The sequence below is a fragment of the Platalea leucorodia genome (assembly GCF_965183815.1).
Source record: "Platalea leucorodia genome assembly, chromosome: Z".
Lineage (NCBI taxonomy): Eukaryota > Metazoa > Chordata > Aves > Pelecaniformes > Threskiornithidae > Platalea > Platalea leucorodia.
The window spans coordinates 22,671,557-22,691,430 of record NC_138858.1 but is presented as its reverse complement, the minus strand read 5'-3'; the positions used below and the strand labels follow the sequence as shown (position 1 = coordinate 22,691,430).

Here is a 19,874-nt window from a genome sequence, read left to right as displayed (position 1 = left end):
ACGTATCTTATAGCATGCCATCTAATGTATTTTACACTTCACCAGTAAAAACTGCTATGCAGGATAATATACTTTTCACTCGGAGTAGGTTTGTTTTTTTTTTTTTAAATTAGAACTTTACCAGAGTCTTATGTAAGGGTTCAATTTTAACAGGTGCATGAAAAAAAAGCGAATGATACAGCAAAACGCGGCAACTTGATACTGATGGAGACCAGTTCGTCCAATGCTGACTTTTAAATAGCTGCAGCCTACCCTCACACACAGATTTTGCTTTTAATTAATTGTTCATCTCTGAAAGCTAGAGTACAGGGAGAGAGAAAGCACACGCAGGCATCAGTCGCTGGCATGACAACTGGCTCAAATTCAAGAATTGCTACATACCAAAACATCTGATCATATACAGAGATGGAATCACTTTCTAAAACAGAAAGCAAGCTTTGAAAATGAAAATTGTTTTCTTGGAAGTGAGGAAAGCCTTGAAGTTAGGAGAAAAATGAAACATGAGAAACATGAAAACTGACCTTAAACAAACAACAAAAAGTTTTGTTAGGTCAACCCAATATAAAACTTTTCCATAAAAGAAGATTCCTCCTTTTAAAAACTGATAGGTAGTGATTTACAATTCATTTTCTCCTTAAAAGCTAAATAAATTCTAGAGCAGTATTGACACTGTCCTATTACATTTATCCTACTATTCATAATTACATAGAAGGATAAAGTTTTATTTTCGTATCTTGAAATGACTCTCAAATGCTTACTTTCTCTTGAAATCCAGATTAGATATTTTTAGAAAGACTGGCAGAAGCCGATTTACAAAGTTTTCCACATCTAGTGATCTGGTCTTGAAAGAAAGCTTTTTTCCTTCTTTTCCCTTCTTTTTTTTTTTTAGGGTTTCCAAAGAAATTATTCAAGGTCAAGGATAGTACATCAGAGCACACACACTGAAAATAGCTTGCGCATTCCCTAATTAATGCATTGCATTCCAAATCTAACAAGGAAACTGGAATGCATTCAGATGTCTCCCTTTCAGGAAGAAATATTTAAAAATTAGTTTACTTGTTTCTGTTCCAGAACTTGGAAATATTGGTAGTTATTTCTTAAAGCAAACTGAAACTGGAATCAATGAAGATATTTTCGCAAGACTCTAGTAGTCTTGGAACTAAGTCAAAAAAAGTCCATCAAAAAAGTCAGACAGCATTTGTTTACTCCCCTACCACAATATTGTATTAACAAATTCTGGATTACTTGTTTTAGTCATACATTCCTAACCAAACCCCAACATCAGGCTGACTGCAGAAGAAACCATGCTTGTTCCTTCAGCATGCCAGCAGATAAACTTCTCCTCAAGAGGCAGAGGTTAAGACAACCTTTTCCCCTTGGAAAAAGGTCACTACGCATACCAGGACAATTTGCTATCACAGGACACCAACAAGTTAATGCAAAACACAGTGCTTGCATTTCCACAAATGACTGCCTTCCTTTTGTCAGGCAACTGAGTGTTAACTTGCATTAAATACTTTTTTTTTTTTTTACTAAATCTATGTGTCCTACAGGTTTCATCAACAATTAGATCTATATTGCATGCATCACAGAAGATGATCATGTCTGCTAAAAAGCGCATTTCAAACCACAACACAAAAACGTTTGTGCCAGCTTTGCTAATAAAATACTTGGTGTGGTTTTATCAACAGAAAGGTGTTTCACATTATATTGTTGGCGCTCAAACAATTAAACCTTGAAAGAAGAGAAATTACATTTGTTTTACTTGCTCCACAACTTCACATTATTTTGAGTAAAGACGGCTAGAAAGAACAAAAAATTATTAACTAGAATCATCATCTGTTAAAAGAATCTGAAATTTGCCAACTACAATACACATTTCACCAGAATTACATGTAGCAGTTACGAATATTGTGTTGTTAAAGCTTTCTCTTCTTCCTGGTTAAAAAAAAAAGGCTTCTCCCAGTTCTGAAAGCTATCACCAACTTTTAGTTCATATTTAAAGAAAAAAGAAAAAAGGAAAAGAGGGAGAATAATCAGCTGTAACAACAGATGATAAAAGCATCTCTGAGTCAGAAGATTAATACTTCTCATTAAAAGAACATTGGAAAAAAAAAAAATTGCAAGTCTTTAACTTCTTGTAAGAATCAACGAAAGAAAGATCCAGGGAGCTCCAACCATTATTTTACACTTGAAACATTTTACTTAGTTTTTCTCTAAAAAGTATTTTGGTTATAACCTCCTGATCACGTATCACCAAGGGGCTTCAGAAAAACAAATCTGCAGCTCCATGCTGATGATGCTGTTTGGCTGAACTCTCTTCCACAGACAAGGCAGTTTTCTATCTCACAATATTAACATTAAGTTCTAGAGCTGTGGTAAGTGCCAGTCAATTAATTCTTTACATTATTTTCCTTCCCTAGGAGTCTCTTCCCTCCAACTCACTCCCTTGCCATTCATACCTAAGAGGCATGACTACCGTCATTACAAAGCCTCATGCTGCCGTGGAAAGGACAGTAAAGCCTTAAAGGAAGACCTGTATGAGCAAGCAGCATCTACGCAACAAAGACAAACCGACCTCAAATTACAGACAGACAAGGATACTCTAGGAGTACTTATATGCCATATCAAAAAACCACTTCAAGTACTTCTAATGTGGATGCAGCTACAGCAGTAAAGCCCAGCTTCACAGCACTGGAGCGAAGGCAGTCTCTGTCTTTCCCCAAGCAAGAAGAGTCATACCAGCAGAGCCACAGCATTGGTTGGTTGTTTTTTTTTTTCTTTTTCTTTTTTTTTTTTTTCCCTTCTCCTAGAATAGCTGCATTAAGGACTCTCACCAGGTCAACTGTGCTATTGAGGGATCACACCTCTTCCTAACCTTGACAGCCACAGCTGTGACGACAATACAGTACTGTATACTAATTCAGGACTAACCTCAGGAACCAAATATACACTTCACCATCTAAAACTGTCTGCTCGCTCCTGCCATCTTCAAATTTGGCCAAATGAAACACAGTCAATTTCTAATTTTCCTTCCAGATTGTTGTACTTACTCACAAAGTGCTTTCATGTTTAGACTGTAATTTTTACTAAAAATACTTGGTTTGAAATAAATAAAAAACATGTATGGTAGAAAAGCTCTGTTTCATGCAGTTGAAAAGGTTTGCTTTAGGAGCCTGCATTCTGTATTTTTTTTTTAAATAAACTAAAAAAGAAAATCCTTCATGTCTAATTGAAAGATATCAAAAAGCTACAAAAACATCAATAAATTAGGTGCAAATTTAATTTTGAAACCAACTTCTTTGGAGAAAAATCTTTCAAAATTAAGTGAGGCTAATTATTATGCTAGGACAATATTGTTCAACTTCAAAATAGGCTACCAGACAACTTTACTGCTTGATTATTAAGAACGTTATTTGTGCATATCGCTAATGTCATCTTCCTTTTACTTAGGATTTTCTTTTCATCACACAAGAGATGAAGTTGGGGGGGCACAAAGCAGGGTGACATGAAGAGTTTTAGCAGAGCACAGGCACAAGGTTTTTGAAATTCTCGTGCTTGAAATGAGTTGCCATGATAAAATTGTCTGAATGTTTATTCAGGGCTAGACTGGAGAAGAAAAAAAAAAAAGAAGTAAAATTCAGAAGCAAATGGTTCCATTTAACTACCACTGAACTGAAATTTATGCGTCTCCCCCAGAAATCAAATCCTGCATTCCCTGTTTATAGTAATACTTAAGAGTTACAAGTAAGCTGTTAGAATTGATATGTAATAAAATGTACTTTGTCCAATAACTGCACTTTTCCATAGTACAACAGTAAACATTTACAGAGTTTCCATTACTCATACTGCAAAGAACATAAGTTCACATTTAAATGGTCACTAAACATGCACTTACATAAACTCAACATTAAGTTTTCCTCAATGCTACATATTCAGCTGTATTATATGGAACCAATTCCATTCTCCGCCCAATGTAACTCACTCCAGTTGAATTGGCTTTAACAGTTGCACCTTTCTGCTTCACAAGGAGTATCTTGCTGGCAAAGGCTGGCCCTCATGACACAGCTACCTACCCAAATTACACAAGGACTTTCCTACAGCAGCACCCAGCCTACCCAAGTGCTCCACAACTCCCTCGCCAGGCAAGCCAAAGGCCTCTCTCACAACAACTGACATGTTTCATATCACCAGTTTGCACTACTATTTTTGCGCAGCCTTCCAAAGGAGGCTCACATAAGGTTGGGGGAAAAAAAAAATACAAAACACAAAGCAAATGTATTTTCAGCAGCAGGTATAGCATTTGTCTGGTATGCAATTAAGGGCTTCAGAAGCAGCAGTCAACACTTCAGTTGTATTTATGCATATTTTCTTTCTTCACATTGACCCTTGCCAACATTACTCAATGCCCCCCCCCCCTTTTGAAGCCATACAAAAAGTTACTTTTTTTCTTTCACAACTACTCACTGAGGCCTATTCCACTGCTGAAAGCAAGCGAAGCAAAGCCCACGCTGGGTGTCTGTCTCCTAGAGAAGATTGCATCTTTTATTTATCGCCCCTTGGCTTTATTTTCACAGTGAATTCCTGGCTTAAATGTAATCAGCCAAGAAACCCTCCCTATGTGCACTCCTGTCATTCCTCATCGCTTGCAAACAGAATCAAGTGCAAGCAAAAGAGAAAAAACAAAATAATCTCAGCACTGCCAAACAAACTAAAAAAGCCCTACTTCTGGTTTTGCCACTCTTGAGGAACCACAGATGCACCTCAGACCTTTGGAAAGAGAAAGCCAAAAGATGAAACTTATAAGAAAGTTAATTAGATTAAAAAAAAAAAAAAAAAAAGATTGAACTCCCCCTAGGCAGAAGGGAAGGGCACTGAGCCTAGGAGCAGGGACACGGCTTCCCTTCGGGGAAAAAAAAATTGATGGCACGTTTGCAAGCTGCCCGCCAAGTCAAACCCGCAGGATTTTGGGGTGGGGGTGGGGATCCCGGCGTCCCGTCCGTCCGTCCGTCCCCCCCGAGCCGCGGCCACTAACAAAAGGCGAACAGCAGCCTCTTTTGTCTGCCTTCCCCTTTTCGGGGGAGGAGGAAGGGAAGCGACAGAAAACCGGGGGGGGGGGGGGAGACACAAATAAACATGAAAATGAGAACAAAGTAGCCGGGTCGCACAAAGAGCATCACCCAAAGGCGGGGGGGGGGGGGGGGGGGGGGCTGTCTGCCGGGGGCGGCTCCCCCCGCGTTCGGGGGGGGGAGCCGCCCCCGGCAGACAGCCCCCCCAAAAGTAAGGGGGTACCCACCTCTGCAGCCCTTTAAACACAGGCAGGGAGGAGTTAACCAGGGGCGCCCGCAGCGGGTGAAGAGCAGCGGCAGGCGGCGGGGCTGGGGGGGGGGGGGGGGGGAGAGGAAGAGGATGGGGGGTATTGTTCCAGGAGGAGGAAGAGCAGCGCTCCACCACCACCCCCAACCTTGTCACGAAGCGGCTCATCCCAAAGCAACCCCCCTCCCCGTACCCCCCCCCCCAGGCGGGGCGGATCGCACCCCCTCCCTCCGGCTCGCCGCCGCCGCCGCTGCCCTAGAAATGCCTTTGTTCGCCGATCCCCCCCCGCACACCCGCTGCCAGGGTCTCGCACCGCTTTTATGTCTTTATTTTGGACGCCGGCGCATCCCGCGCCCCCCCCCCCTCGCCCCCCGCCCCGCTCCTTCCCCCGCCAGCCGCCCTTCTGCTGATTCATTTCCACCGGCGGTCCCCCCGGGATGGGGGGGCGGCATCTCCTCGCTATTGTGGCTCGGGGTAAGGCGATGACCCGGATTACCGGGGGTGGGCGCTGGGAGGGGGCAGAGCCAAGCGGGATTACACGGGCTAGATTACCGGGAGCGGGCACGGCGCCGTCGGGGGGCGGGGGGGGAGTTAAAGGGACAGGCGGGGGGCGGCCCGCCCGGCGGCGGGGGCCGCGGCCGTGTCACGGAGCCAGGGACTTACTCCGTGTCCCGGGTGCGAGGGGGAGGAGACCGGCGGAGGAAGTTGCCCGGCCCGCATTACAGCCTCGGAGCGAAGGGCTCGTCCGGGCCGGGCGGCGGGGGGCAGCTCCCCGCCCGCGCTGCCGGACACCCCCCGCCCCGCTCCAGGGGCTGCCAGGGGAGGCTCCGGCCGCCGGGGCCGCGGAGGGAGGGCGGGCGGGAGGCGGCTGCCCGGGCGGCAGGCGGGTGACACGCAGGGGGGGAGACCCGCGGCGGGGGAGGCCGGCGGCGCCCTGCCCGGCTGGCGGCGGCCCGGCTCCGGAGCGCGGCCCCGGCCGGTGACTCACCGACTTGCAGGACGTTATCGACGCAGCCGCCGTCGAGCAGAGCGATGCCCCTGCGGAAGGGCAGGCGGTTCTCGTCGGCGGCGGCGTCCGCGGCCCCGCCGGGCGCCGTGACGGCCCCCCCGGGGGCGGCGGCGGGGTCCTCGGCGCCGGTGTTGAAGGAGGAGTACATGCAGATCTCCCTCTCGCTGCGGGGGAAGGACCAGTAGACGATCCTGCGCTGCACCGGCTCCGGGATCCGCTCGAACCGCTCCTCCACCCGCTGGAACGGCCACTTCTCCGCCACCTTGCGAGCCGCGATGTCCAGCAGGGACTCGGGGCTCTGCGTCTTGCCGAGCGGCAGCAGCCCCAGGGCGGCGGCGGCGGCTGCGGAGGAGGGTCCGGCGCAGAGCGCCCCGCTGCCGGGTCCGGCGCCGCCCGCCCGCTGGCCCGGCCTGCACCCCGAGCCATAGCCGGGTCTGCAGCAGAGGCGCTTGGCGGGGGGAGGGAGCTGACCGCGCTCCGCCATGATCGCGCCGCTTCTAAGCAGACAGCGGAAGTGGCTGTACCCTATAAACGGCTCCAGGAAGGCAGCGAACGGCCGCCAGCCGGGACACGCCCCCCTCCTGCCCTTATATGGCGGCAGGGGCGGTGCCGTATGCAAATCGCCGTCACAAACGTAAATAGAACGGCCCGGAGAAGGGTGGTGGAGTCTCGGAGGGCAGGTAGGAGGGGCGCGAAGGGGGAAAAGGCCCGGGCTCCTGCCCCAGAGGCGGGCCGAAACGGGCAAAGCCCGTTTCGGCCCGCCTCTGGGGCAGGAGCCCGGGTGGGTGCCCCCACGCGTGCCCGCAACCGGCCCGTGAGGCACCTCAGCGAGGCGCGCCCCATATACTTGCCCCTCTATTAGAGGCACTACGGTAGCGGTGCGCGCGCGCGGGTTTCCCCCCCCCCCGCCCAACCCTCCGCCCCGTTGCCAGCTTGGCTTCGCGGATGGTCCGGCTTGGAAGAGCTCCGGTAGCCCAAGGTGAAGGGCCGGTGGCCACAGACCCGCGGTGAGTCAATGGAAGGCAATTAAGGCCCGGGTGTCGGGAAGGGGCCGCGCCGGGGGCGGCGCTGGCCGCCTGCCCCGGCTGATGCGTAGCGAGGGGCGAGGTGGCGGCAGAGCGCGAAGTGGCGAGGATTCGGTTTATTTTTCCGCGTTCGCGAAAAAAAAAAAAAAAAACAACCAACCAAACAAAAAAAAACCAAAAACCCAAAACCAACGTACCGTTCGGGATCGCACCGACTCCTCCGATTAAACGGCCTTCCTGAAAAAATTAAAAAAAAAATAATGAGAAAATGAACGACGGCGGCAGGCTGAGGGTACCCGGCTGCTGGGTAGCGCTGGGTGAATACCAGAGGCTGCCCCTGCTTGCAGCAGGGGCTTCTGGCCCTCGTCACAGCCACGCTGCTAGCGTAACGTATTAGGAAAATACTGTACAGCACGGATCAGGGCTCGCAAATAAAGCCGATACCGTCTCTCCTATTTCGACGTATCGTTTTAGAACAATCAACATTTTTTTATTAATTATTTTGGAACTTCAGCATGGATGTTGCATTTTTGGCGACTGGCGGTCGACAGCAATACTTATGCATCTGGCTCGGATTTAACAATGAACCAGCACTTGCTAGCGTGCAATGCAGAGGCTGTAATTGGAGCGCCTGCTGGCTTCATTCACGTAGGCTGGTTTACCCAGCTAGACTACATTTTCCATAATGCAACGCACGTCTCCAGCTGGGAGGTGTGTGGTCGGGAGGTGGCCTCGTCAGGGAAGGCAGCGAGAGAGTGTCAAGTGTGCCGGGATCGAAGAAGTACAAATGACATCAAGCTGACTTGAAACTTAACATCTACTTTTTGTTTCCACCAAAACCCCAGACCAGAACAATAGCTTATTTTCTAAACAGGGGATTGAAGAGGTTTGCAGAAACTGCATTTTCCATTAAAAGTGGATGGCAAATTGAATGAACCCTATCAGACTTGCTGACTTTGAAGAAAGATCAGCAGAAACCTGAAGGTGGTTTAGAATGTGCAAGCACTGGCTTTCTTTATATGCTTGTTAGCTCTTAGACAGTAGTGCTGATTTGGAATTTGACAGGTAGAGAATTTTTTTACATCTAGAATTCCTTTTTTCTTTTTCTGCAGTCAGTTGCTTATGGTAAGAAAACAACTGATTTTTTTAACCAAGGGGTTTAAACTGCGGACTACAGACAGGGCCTAAGCTATGTTCTGTATAGTTTATTTTTTGTATGTACTACAAGTTTTTTTTGTTCTTTGGGATCATGAGAGCTACCTTCTGGGTAAGAAATGTGTATGAACTGATGCTTGTGCTTCTGAGTATAGACCGCACAAAACAGTTACTCTTGAGGTGCGAGTTTCATAAGACCACAGATACCTTGCTGGGATATTAACTGGCCTCTTCCTCATTTTAGGCATATATTTTACAAGTGATCTACTGGATTTATAAACTTATCTCCAGCTATATTTTGGAGGTGTTAAGGAGCCTGCATGCTAAAGGGCAGAGATGAGGATGTAGTACTTTCTTTTACTATTAATATGGTATTGGTTTCGGTATTTCTGAGAACAGTGGAATGTGTAGAAGGTAAAAAAGAACTTCATGATTGCATGTGTATGAGAGCAGAGGAAAATTATATTTAATTTTCACCCCGCCACTTACTCTTTGTTAATAATTGTTCACATCTCGAAGCAATTTTTCTTCTATGTTGTCCTAGCGCTATTTCTGTTTTAAACAAGTGTCTAGCAAGTCAGTAAAAATGCTCTTCTAAATTGGGTAATGGCTGTTCTTTACCAGGTCTTAGCCACCTGCTGCAGTAAAAATAACACACTAATGCCACTGGAAGAATTCTTCCCGTCATAGTAAAGAAACTTTACAGGAAAAATTGAGAAGTAAGAAGAGTGAGAGGAATGCTCATGAACAACAAAACATCCATAATAAGCATAAGTAGCCCATGTGTCGTTTATCTCAACTTGGTCATTCTTCTGTCTTTTCAGATCTGGCAGAAATTATTAAATTTGCTTAAGAAATCCCCGAGAAAAGCCCATAGATCCACCTCTTTCATCCATCTGCCACTCAACAGGAATAGCTATTTCCCATTAAGTCTATGAACATCAATAGCTACACGGGATGCTGGTGAAGCTTTTTTATTTCTGGGCTATGGAGACCATGAAGAGGTAACGGCATCTTTGCTCTTGACATTCCACCATAAGCACCAGGTATGCTTCTCCTTGGGCTCCCTCTGCACTGGTGTAGCACCACAACGGCTTGCAAATTATCATCTGAGACTGAAGTTCCTTTGTCCTGCCAGTTTTGCCCCTTGAGCTCCTTTACTTTTCTGAAAGCAAGTGGGAAGATGTGTTAACTCCAGGGAAGGAATTAAAATGTGTTAAAGCCATACCTGAACCGTATTTTAATTTCTAGTTAGTTTTTCTTTCAGTGGATGTTCTTCTCGTGCAAAGACCTTGCTGAACTGAGCGTTCATTTCTTCTTTTTCTGCCTCACGGTTTTGGGAGGTCTGTGTTCCAGAGCTACGCAGAGAAGAAGGAATGGCTGCAGAACAGCAACCTTAACTTGGTTAACTTCCTGCACATAATCAAAGGCTATTCTATGAGCTGCTTGGAAAAATACCCTTGGCCACCACTCAGTGAAATTCCTTCTTAATAATCTTTCAAAGCGTTAGGCCACTTGCAGTCATTTTTGCTCATTCCAGTAAAACACATGGGGCTTGAGCATTCTACCAGTTGTGCTGATTTAAAAGAAAGATCGCATACAGCTGAACAGTTGTCTTTGTACGAAGCAAATAATGGTCTAAATGTAGACAAATGGATGGCAGACAACCTAACGCTGGCCAACACGAGTCACCCTGGTGGTTAAATCTTATCTGGAAAGATGAGACTCAGCATTCCTGCACTGAAGCTGAACAAGAATCTGGATTCATGTGCTGCATAAAATATTTCTAAATATGGGGAGGTAGGGGGTCAGAGATGAAGAGGAGGAAACGGGGGAAGGGAGGCCAGAGGGTTCTCAGAGCTAGAGCTTTAGGAAAAAAAAAAAAAAAGCACGAGAAAAATTACTTGAGGTGACAGCAGTAAAATAATCAAATACAAGAATGACTGATGGGCCTACTGAAACAGCTGAATTTACAATGCTAAGCCAAGTCTTTTTTTATCCTGTTTCTTTAAGCCTTTTTAGATAACTAGGCACTTCAGTTCTTATAAGAAAGCTATAGGTTTTACGGATACCAAATGTATTCAAACATTTATCATTTGAAAGCTTGAAAAACACTGCTGTAGGTAAACATAGTGAATATGACTGTGCTTTGCAGTGTAGTCACTCTGGAAATTCAAATACAGGAAAAATGGGCAGTCATGGTGAGCGTCGATGAAGTTATCATCTTAAGATTGGTCCATGAAGAAAACAGTGTAGTTGGTCAATAACTTTGGTTTTACAGTGTTTTCTTAAAATGGTTTCCTTCATTATGTTCAGAAACTATTTTTAATTTAAGGAGTTAAAAAAAGAACGTTTGCCTTTTACTAGCCTTTTAAATTAAACACTGTAGGATAAATATTGCCAGCTCTTCAGAGTCTCTCTGTTAAAGTGAAAATAAACGAGGAGCACTGAATGAGCCCTTTCAAAGTGCAGCTTTTTATTCTAATTAAATTCCATGATGATTCCAAAACTGGAGTCAGAAGTTAGAATCTAAAAGCATTTAGGAAAATGTAGTTAAAATACTAAGCATGCTTTACCAGTATTCTAGAATAATGAAGAGAGACAAACATCTTAATTTGAGCTAAATCCTCTTGACATTCATTTCTGTCTCCTCTGCCTTTTTGTGGCTTGATACTTGACGTATGAAGTCATTCTGAGATGGACTGAAGGGGAAGGCATTGTGTCTGCCATAGTCCCAGAGCTGTGTGAATTAATGCTGCTCTGTATTTCCTCAAGGAATGAGCACATTCAGTTTGCATTTATTGAGAATAGACCCTGGGAATGAATTATTTCTTCCTTATAAGGAGCCTTGTGTTGGGATAGCTGTTGGGGCAGTTTAGCTCGCTACTAAGTTACTAGGGATAAAAGCATCACTGTTACAAGTAAAATGATAATGTGCAAGTGGGTTCTTAAAATTAAACATGTTGGACTGATTTAGAGGGTTCAGAATTTCAAAGTCTTGGAATAGAGGAAAAGGTGTCTCACCTTTCTTCAGAGTTTTAATTTACTCACTTACTAGTTGCAAAAAGTCAAAAGCAGAAAATCCTGTCTCTGAGAGGAATCTAGATTTAACATCCCTCTGGGTTTGTTGTGACCTTCTGTAGACCCAAGTTGCAGAATTCATGAACACTCAAAGTAAAACCAGTGTTATTCCTCTCACAGGCTTTTGTAAACTTTATTTTTAAAGGGTTATATTTTTCTAATACCGAAATAAAAGCAAATTTGATGAAAACTTCAGGTTTTAAAATAACTTTCTTATAGGTATTCTCTCTCTTTACTGCAAATACGTACACTTAATTGTAGTAAAGTGGTTTAAAAAAAAAAAAAGATTCCTCAAAGCTTTATCCTCTTCTGGTCATAAATCCTCCACCAAAAATGTGATAGGCCAGTTCAGAAGTTAATCAGGTGCAAAATGCCACCAATCGGTCTACCAGCAGGTGTAAGAACACCTCAGAACATGTAATGTACAGAAAGTGAAGTGGACTGGTGGTCTAAAAGGAAACATTATCGGACTGCCTTCTTGTGGATAAACATCCTACACTAACAAACCTCCTTTTTATCTTCTCGAGCTTCCTCCCTTTAAACTGCACTTTACTTTAGACTTCCTTGCGTTAGACCAAATAACTACCTTGCTGTGGCAGGCAACATCATAATTCCTGGGCAGAAACTCTGCATGAAGAAGGGCACGCAAGCCTCTAACCACTAATGTCAGGAACAAAAGGCATTGCTTACCCAGATTTTCACCTGTGGCAAAGAGAGAGAAACAACATATCCTAAAATCCTGAGAAGTGCTTTTTCCAGGATGCTAAGTGCTGGTAGAATGGATTTAAAGAAAAAAAAAAAAAAAAAAAGGCAACACCCACCCCCCAAAACAAACAAACAAACAAACAAACAAACAAACAAATCAAAAACCAACAAAAAACTCCTCCAAAACCCTCTTTCTCCCATTTCAAGAAGTCTGAGTCCAGATTCATTCATGATGGCAAGAGAGCTGTACTTAGAAGGGAACAGCTTAAATATGCCAAAAACTGAAGCGCCTGCCTATGCGCTATAGAGATGAGGTGTGTATCAGTAGGACCCTTTCTGTGCTGGTGCCTCCTTGTCTCCACCAGCACAGCCAAGACAGCAGTGCAAGGAAGAGGAAAGTATGGCTAACTGGCCAGCAATGGCTTCGGATACTTGCCAGCCTTCTGTGACTTCTCTGCCTTTATAAATTATAGCTGAGGACCCACAGAAAGTATGGAGGCAGAGAAAAGGCAGAGATAGCTAAGCAACACTTAAATGGTTCCTCTTTAAAAAATTGGCATTCTTTCAAAAAGCTTGGGTACAATGTCTGCTTCCCCTAACTTGGTCACCAGTGATTGCATTTAGCAAGCTGGGGAAACTGAGCTGGGTTTTAAGATTTTTTTCATAACAGTCTATTTAAAAATTGATTCCTACAGGTACTTAAATTCTTCCTTTACAAGTATTTGAACAATATTGCAAACCTGCCTCTAGCTCTGCTGGGACTGAAACACCCAGTCAGGATTTACAGCTGACTCTTTTCTAGGGTTGTATCAGAGACAAACGTAACAAGGTAGTGCTCTAAATATGAGGGCTTCTGTATAATTCAGACACCTTATGAATTTAGGACTGAGATTTTTCTGTATGGCAGAAAAATTATGCTGTGTCATCTGGTTAAGCTTCATTTGGTCTAAGAGGACTATGCACTGAAGAATAATTAATATAAGACTCAATGCGAGAGTATAACATTTTGTGGAATTGTTTTCACTCCTTCTCTCCCCCCCCTGCTCCGACTTAGTCTTCTATTTGTATCTGTATAGGAGTATTTCGTGTCAACTCCATCCTTAAGCAAAGTGCTATTGAAGTACTTTTGCAGGTTGGGTTTAACTAAAACTTGGGCATTTGTCCCAGGGCTTTAGAAAGCATTTGAAATTTTGTAGCCCAAGTGCTAATTAGACTGATGTGTACTTGTTTTACCAAGTTATCCCTGCAACGCCTAGTGACTGAGCTGTGGAATACTGCATCTGTTTGGAGCAGTCAACTTTCAAAGTTAAACACAGCTTACCAATGTATATCTTGGATGATGTTGATGTGCTTTCACTTTTATTTTATACCCCAACTGTAAGTATTTTCATTGTGTATTTGCCTGTTTCTATCCCTTCATTCTCTTTCCCATCTTCTTTTGACCCTACTTCGGTGCTGCCCCTTCATTGTACACTGTACTGCTCTGTCCTGACTAATGCCCTGTAAACTTTCCATCCGCTTACCTTCCTTCTTCCTATTCTTCCTGTCCTGCAGTCTTGGAAATTGTACTAGAGCTAATATCCCAAGCTAAGCCTTGTAATCAAATTCAGAGGATAGAGATAAGCTACGGTTAGAGCTCTGCAGTAAAATTTTGTCAGAGAAACCAGTACTTCTTTCCACTTCAGTAGCTTCAAAGGTTTCATTGGAATCTCTTTGTTGGAGCAGGGATTTAATTTTTTTTTTTCCTACTGGTCCGTCACTAAACAAGATCTAACTTTTGAAGTTGCTCTGAATAACAACATCTGACTTTTGAAGTTGCTCTGAATAGAAAGGGAGAGCATTCTTCTTTTTCCTCTTCTGTGCTCCAGGGATTAAGATGAGCTGAGAGATATGCCTCTGCTGCACTTCTCCACTTGGAATAATAGTGGCACAATGTATTCTCATATTTCTGGAAAGTTAATGCTTTGAGCCTCTTCCAGGGAGGTATTAGGAGTTGCAAGAATTTGGCAGTTTTACTATTGGAAAGGAAGGGACCCCTTGATACTTAGTACGTATCCATGCTTCTTTGCTTCAATACATTAGGCAGGACTCATGGGACAGCTGTCTTACTGCTAGACACTGTCCTCTGCTGGTCTGTACTGGGGTCCTTCAGAAGGAACAGGTACAGGCACTGTGTGTGGTGTGGTTCGAATGCTCCAGGAGATGCTGTCTCAGATACTGTGACTGCAAGCTTAGGCAGATGTCACCATCAGTCATCCTGCGGATGTTGTGATTCATGAGCAGGAGGGGTAGAAATCTATTCTGGTGGTTTCATGTTAAATACTTTTTTTAGTGGTTCCAAGAAATGGAGCCTCTGGGCAGGGACAGGTCTCTATGGAGCCTCTGAATTCATCCAGTTGTGGTGAAGGTCCGATGGACTGGTGAAGGTCCCCCAGTCTGAGCAGATGGAAGAACCTCTCCAGTACCCTACCTCAGAACTGCTTCCCAGTTAGTACTTTTAATATATGCTTCTCAGAGCTTTGTTACAGACAGCACAAAAATCACTTTCAATGGTTCTGAGTGGGAGCAGCAGAGCCTGAGCATGGTTTTCACTCTGCTCAGGCCAGCAGTGCAGGCACCAAAGCTCTCCATATGCACGCTTGGACAACCAGTACTGAGTCGGTTTGCATTCCACTCTGATCTTTCAATTTATCTCTGCAAGCATAAAGGCTTTGATTTTTGTTTTTTAAAACAAAAGTTTACTGGCTGCAGTTGAATGGCTGCTTTTGAAGTTCACTAGGAAAGCTAGAGATCCTTTTTTTTAAAAAAAGAAAATAAGAAATCACTAGGATATGAGTTAAGAGTGGAAGAACTGAGGAAGAGAAGGGCAAAACTAATACGAGTAAGATTTGAAGGATGAATGTATAAACCCAGTCCTTTGCCAACTCCACCCTTTAAATGGCATTTACTGCCAGGGAAATTGGATCCACCCTAGACTGATTCTAGCGTCAGGAAAATCCTCCTAAAATAGTTCTGGGCCTTGCAAAAGTTGCAGTTTCCTCTCCCAATAATTGATGCTGTGGTGACAACCTCCATCTGGTACTCGTGAGTCGCAGTCACCACATCTGCTAAGGGGAAGAAGGCAACTTTTTCCCTTTGCTCAAAATCTCTTGCCTTGTCTGCAGTGACGGTCCTAGGAGTGAAAAATCACTTGCTAAGTTTGAGCACTTTTAAAAGGCATGGTGTCCTCTGTACTGGCAACTTGGAAATGAAACTGCAATCTCTGCTTACTCAGATTTTAAGGGGTGTAAATGAAGAGGAACCACTTTAGGAGTACCTGGGGACTGGTCTAAGTTGCACTATTGACATTGAATGTGGGTTTATTTCATACTGTTTACTAAATGGGGAGTATAACCATGGCAACATTCATGACACGCTCTGTATGGATCTGCCAACACGAGACTGAAATTAGTATGCAGAAGACAACTGTTTGAAAGTAGCTTGAGAACCGAAAAATCACGTTTCAGACTACAGTGCAGATGAGAATACTCTTCAGCATCTGCAGAGTGAACATTATGCAATATTTACTACTTTGGCTTATGCTGATATCAGCAAGAGTATTTGTGGTATCATTTGTATAGATCTTGCCTTGATGAGTGAAAGCATAATGGTGTAAATACTAATAGCCAGTGGTGATTCTCACTAGCCCCATAACAACCATAATTTTGTGTGAAGTATACCTAAACAATACAAATACTACTAGCCTTTCATGCTCAACTGCAATGCAAAGATAGCTAAAATCTTTTTTCCAGGTTTACTTGGAAAAAAAATAAAGAATGACAATTCCTAGACAAGGTGAAGGTTCTACTGGCTGCATATAAAGAAAAGAGGTGTGGGGTGAATGGGAGTAAGGAGGGGAATATAAAAGGAAGTTCTAGATCTGAGTTAGTCCTCTGCTGTCTCAGGTATAAACTGTTGATAAACTTAGTCTACTAAATATTTTTTGTTGTTGCACGTTGTGATGTTCTTGCAGAAGTCATTTATATGGGAAGTTATGGTCTGACAGAATGAAGGTGGATTGAATAATAGCTTGCTGCTTCATGTCTCTCCACAGGTCACTTCTTTCCGAAAGGAGCAGAGTCAACCCAACTACACGTTTCTCATTGAGTCATACCAGCTGTTGCAAGTAATGCTGAACAAAAATAATTCCCTGGTTACTCTGCCTGCACTTTTATCTGTGGTTAGCTTCACTGTTTTTGTTTAAGTCAGTTTATTCTTTTGTGTGCATCTGTCACATAGCAGGAAAGACATGTTTCTGTAAGTAAGCTTCACAAGTCATTTAGGAGATGTGTAGGAAAATATAGAACTGCTTTTAACTAACTTTTGAAAGTTGGCTAGATTTTAAGCTGACTCTGCCCTTTCAACAGATGCTCAGAACAGTGACTGCTCTTTATTGCCTCAACACACCATCTTGGGATAACACATCAGCCAGTCTGATGGAATATTTTATGTAGAGTTACTACTTCCCGTGAGTCAGTGCTGTAAATGGCAATTACGTCTGCAGAGAACACAGCATCATTCATGTACCTTGCTGCCCTCATGGCTAGAAGTGGTACATTTAGGGAAGGTTGTGTTAGTCATAAGAATCATATGGATCTATAGAAATGATGGAAATATTGCTAGTAAAAGACAAAAGACTGAATAATTAAATATTTTTCATGTTTGAAGCAGACGGGTAAACCCCGAACTTCTATAACTTCACTAGGTGAGAAAACACATCCTATTCCAGGAGTAACCCAGGAGCAAGTTAGCCGTCAAAGCTAGGTTTAAAGTAACACATTCAGATAACCTTAATTCAGTGTTTATATTCAAACTGACCAAACAGCTGTCTGTATTGCTGCTGTTTGTTTTCAGTAAATTTGAAACCGAGAAAGACAATCCAGAGGATTTGACAAAGTTTAAAGTACTGGCAGTAAAAAGGGTAAAGAGGACAACCCAGATGATTATTGGCTAGCATCCATGTAGGCAAAAAATGTATAACTGATAGGTAAGCTATTAAAGAAAATCAGTAGAACTAATGTTGGTCAATATGGGTATATGAAAAACAGACCTGACCACAGTTTTATTAAACAGCACACTTGATAAAAAATACAGTGTTTACATAACAGTGGTGTTTATGTAATACTTTGACTTTTTCCAAATATTTCTGCTTACCACTGCATGACAGTTTTTATATGTCAGGCTAATTTAATCAATATGACCTGTTAATTAATAGAATATTGGTTAACTGACAGCTGAAAACAAAACAGTAAATGGAGGATTCTAACTGAGCAAGTATATTCATATTAGGGTTATTTTAGGAATCGCTTTTGGCCATGTTGTCATGGTTTAACCCCATCCTGCAACTAAGCCCCACACAGCCACTTGCTCACTCCCCCTCGGTCGAATGTGGGAGAGAACTGGAAGAGTAAAAGTGAGAAAACTCGTGGGTTGAGATACAGACAGTTTAACAGGTGAAGCAAAAGCCGCACACACAAGGAAAGCAAAACAAGGAATTCATTCACTCCTTCCCATCGGCAGGCAGGTGTTCAGCCATCTCCAGGAAAGCAGGGCTCCATCACGCCTAACGGTTACTTGGGAAGACAAATTCCATCACCCCAAACGCCTCCACCTTCCTTCTTCGTCCCCCAGCTTTATATGCTGAGCATGACATCATATGGTATGGAACAGTCCTTCGGTCAGTTGGGGTCAGCTGTCCCAGCTGTGTCCCCTCCCAGCTTCTTGTGCACCCCCAGCCTCCTCGCTGGTGGGATGGGGTGAGAAGCAGAAAAGGCCTTGACTCTGTGTAAGCACTGCTCAGCAGTAACGGAAACCTCCCTGTGTTATCAACACTGTTCTCAGCACAAATCCAAAACACAGCCGCATACTAGCTACTATGAAGAAAATTAACTCTACCCCAGCAAAACCAGCACACTTGTGTTATTTAATGTTTGTTGTAAATAACATCAAAGATTGTGCAAAATTATTAATGATACTCATAGATGACCCAAAAGATTGGGGATGTAATGAGCAACAAAGATAAGTCATTGATGCAGTCCAGATGACTTTATTTAATAAGCTGGGTGCACACAGACAAGAGTTTTGTGGCTGTTAAGTAGTGCATCTGTGAATAGTGAAGGCAGATTGTCCTTTTTAGCTGTACATTTGGTCTGCCCACCAAATACCAGAGCTCAAGAATGGAGAAGACACCCAAATTTGGAGCCACTGAAGGTCAGTTGAGCAAGGTGTTCTCTAAAATTCGCTAGCAAACACAGCCTTTTGTTTTAGGGGAGTCTAAGCCTCCAATTTGTTTTCCTGGGTTTCCTTGTGTATCATGGCTCTGATCGTCTCTAAAGCATTCAGTTATGTTACATGCTTACATAACTTTATTTTGGCATCTCAGAGTAATGCTAGAACATCCTTATGGTATAGATTTACTCTACTTCTGAACCTTCAGCCACTCTTTTTAAATATGTCTTATACCATAGATGCGTCACTACTTCTGTTACCCTTTCTCTGCCTTGCATTGCCTTTTCACATGTATGTGTATTTGCTATCATTCAACACTACACTATCATCTAATCATTAGCAAGTTTGCAGACGATGTTTTTCCCCTATGAAGACAATCCCCATGACAGATGATCTCTTAGCTCTCTAACTGGCCCAGCTTATGCATGCAAGGCAGCCTTAAAACTAGTAGGGCTCAACAAAAAAGTATGTCTTTTTCTTTCTATGCACTCATTCTTCTTTGTCTCTCCCAGCTTCACTAGTATCAAGAGTTAGAGCTCTACGAAATTGTTCCAGATCATTTCTGAACAAGTCTATTGATACAGCTGTAACAAAAAAGGGAATAAAACCATGTCTGCAGATAATTCCCATAGTCTAATCATCAGTCATGTTATGGCAAAGTTGATGTTGCTGTTGCCTTTTTCATCTTCAGACATTTGTGTTTTGCTGGCTATAAAAAGAACTGAAAATGCTGGTTGGAATTTTTCTTCTGTTAACGAGTTTTTATTTGGGGATTTGGAGGAGGAATGAAGAGGCGCAGAGAGATTTGTCAAGGAAGGTAACAGTGAATGAACTCTTAAATATGGTGTTTTGGTCAAAACGCCTCATGTAATTCTCGGCTATACAAAGAGAAATTTCTAGGGACTACAAAGACGTACTAGTTCTATGTTTGGCACTGAAACATTTCTTGGTGGAATTTGCTTTGTCCAGTTTAGGATTCAAGAAGACTGTTGGTAGACAGAAAAGGTGGAGAGAAGAGCCAGAAAAATCATTGATTCATGCGGTATGATACAAAAAAAGTTTTTCTGTTTAGTTTATCAAACAGAAAAGTGTATTGACTGCAGTCCAAGAGTATCTGCAATGAAACAGAAACTTAATACCTGGATTTTCCATCTAGCTGACAAAGACATAACAGGATCCAATTGCTGGATGTTGACGCTGAAAAAAATCAGACTAGAACCAAGTGGTACAGTTTTCCCTAAATAACGAGCAGTTAACCATTGGAACAGTTCAATGAAAATTATAATGGGTTTTCCATCTCTAGTAGTTTTAACCTC

At 43.4% G+C, this 19,874-nt stretch overlaps 1 protein-coding gene and 1 long non-coding RNA gene across 3 annotated transcripts in view; one reads left to right on the top strand and one right to left on the bottom strand.

The window, feature by feature from the left end:
- The window catches only part of LOC309602954 (zinc finger SWIM domain-containing protein 6), a gene marked incomplete at its 5' end in the record, with an annotated part of 115,676 nt that extends 108,852 nt beyond the window's left edge, over positions 1-6,824 (bottom strand). Inside the window, one exon of one of the 2 annotated variants that reach the window (XM_082337136.1) lies at positions 6,305-6,824. In XM_082337136.1, the coding sequence (XP_082193262.1) occupies positions 6,305-6,809 (505 nt within the window). The remainder of the gene's footprint in view (positions 1-6,304) is intronic. The other variant, XM_082337135.1, reaches the window with a different exon arrangement.
- Positions 6,825-7,243: 419 nt separating this feature from the next.
- On the top strand, positions 7,244-17,685 carry LOC309602251. Its single transcript, XR_014230638.1, has 3 exons — positions 7,244-7,332; positions 9,330-9,551; positions 16,385-17,685. It is a non-coding gene; the product is annotated as an uncharacterized lncRNA (long non-coding RNA).
- The last annotated feature ends 2,189 nt before the right edge of the window (positions 17,686-19,874 follow it).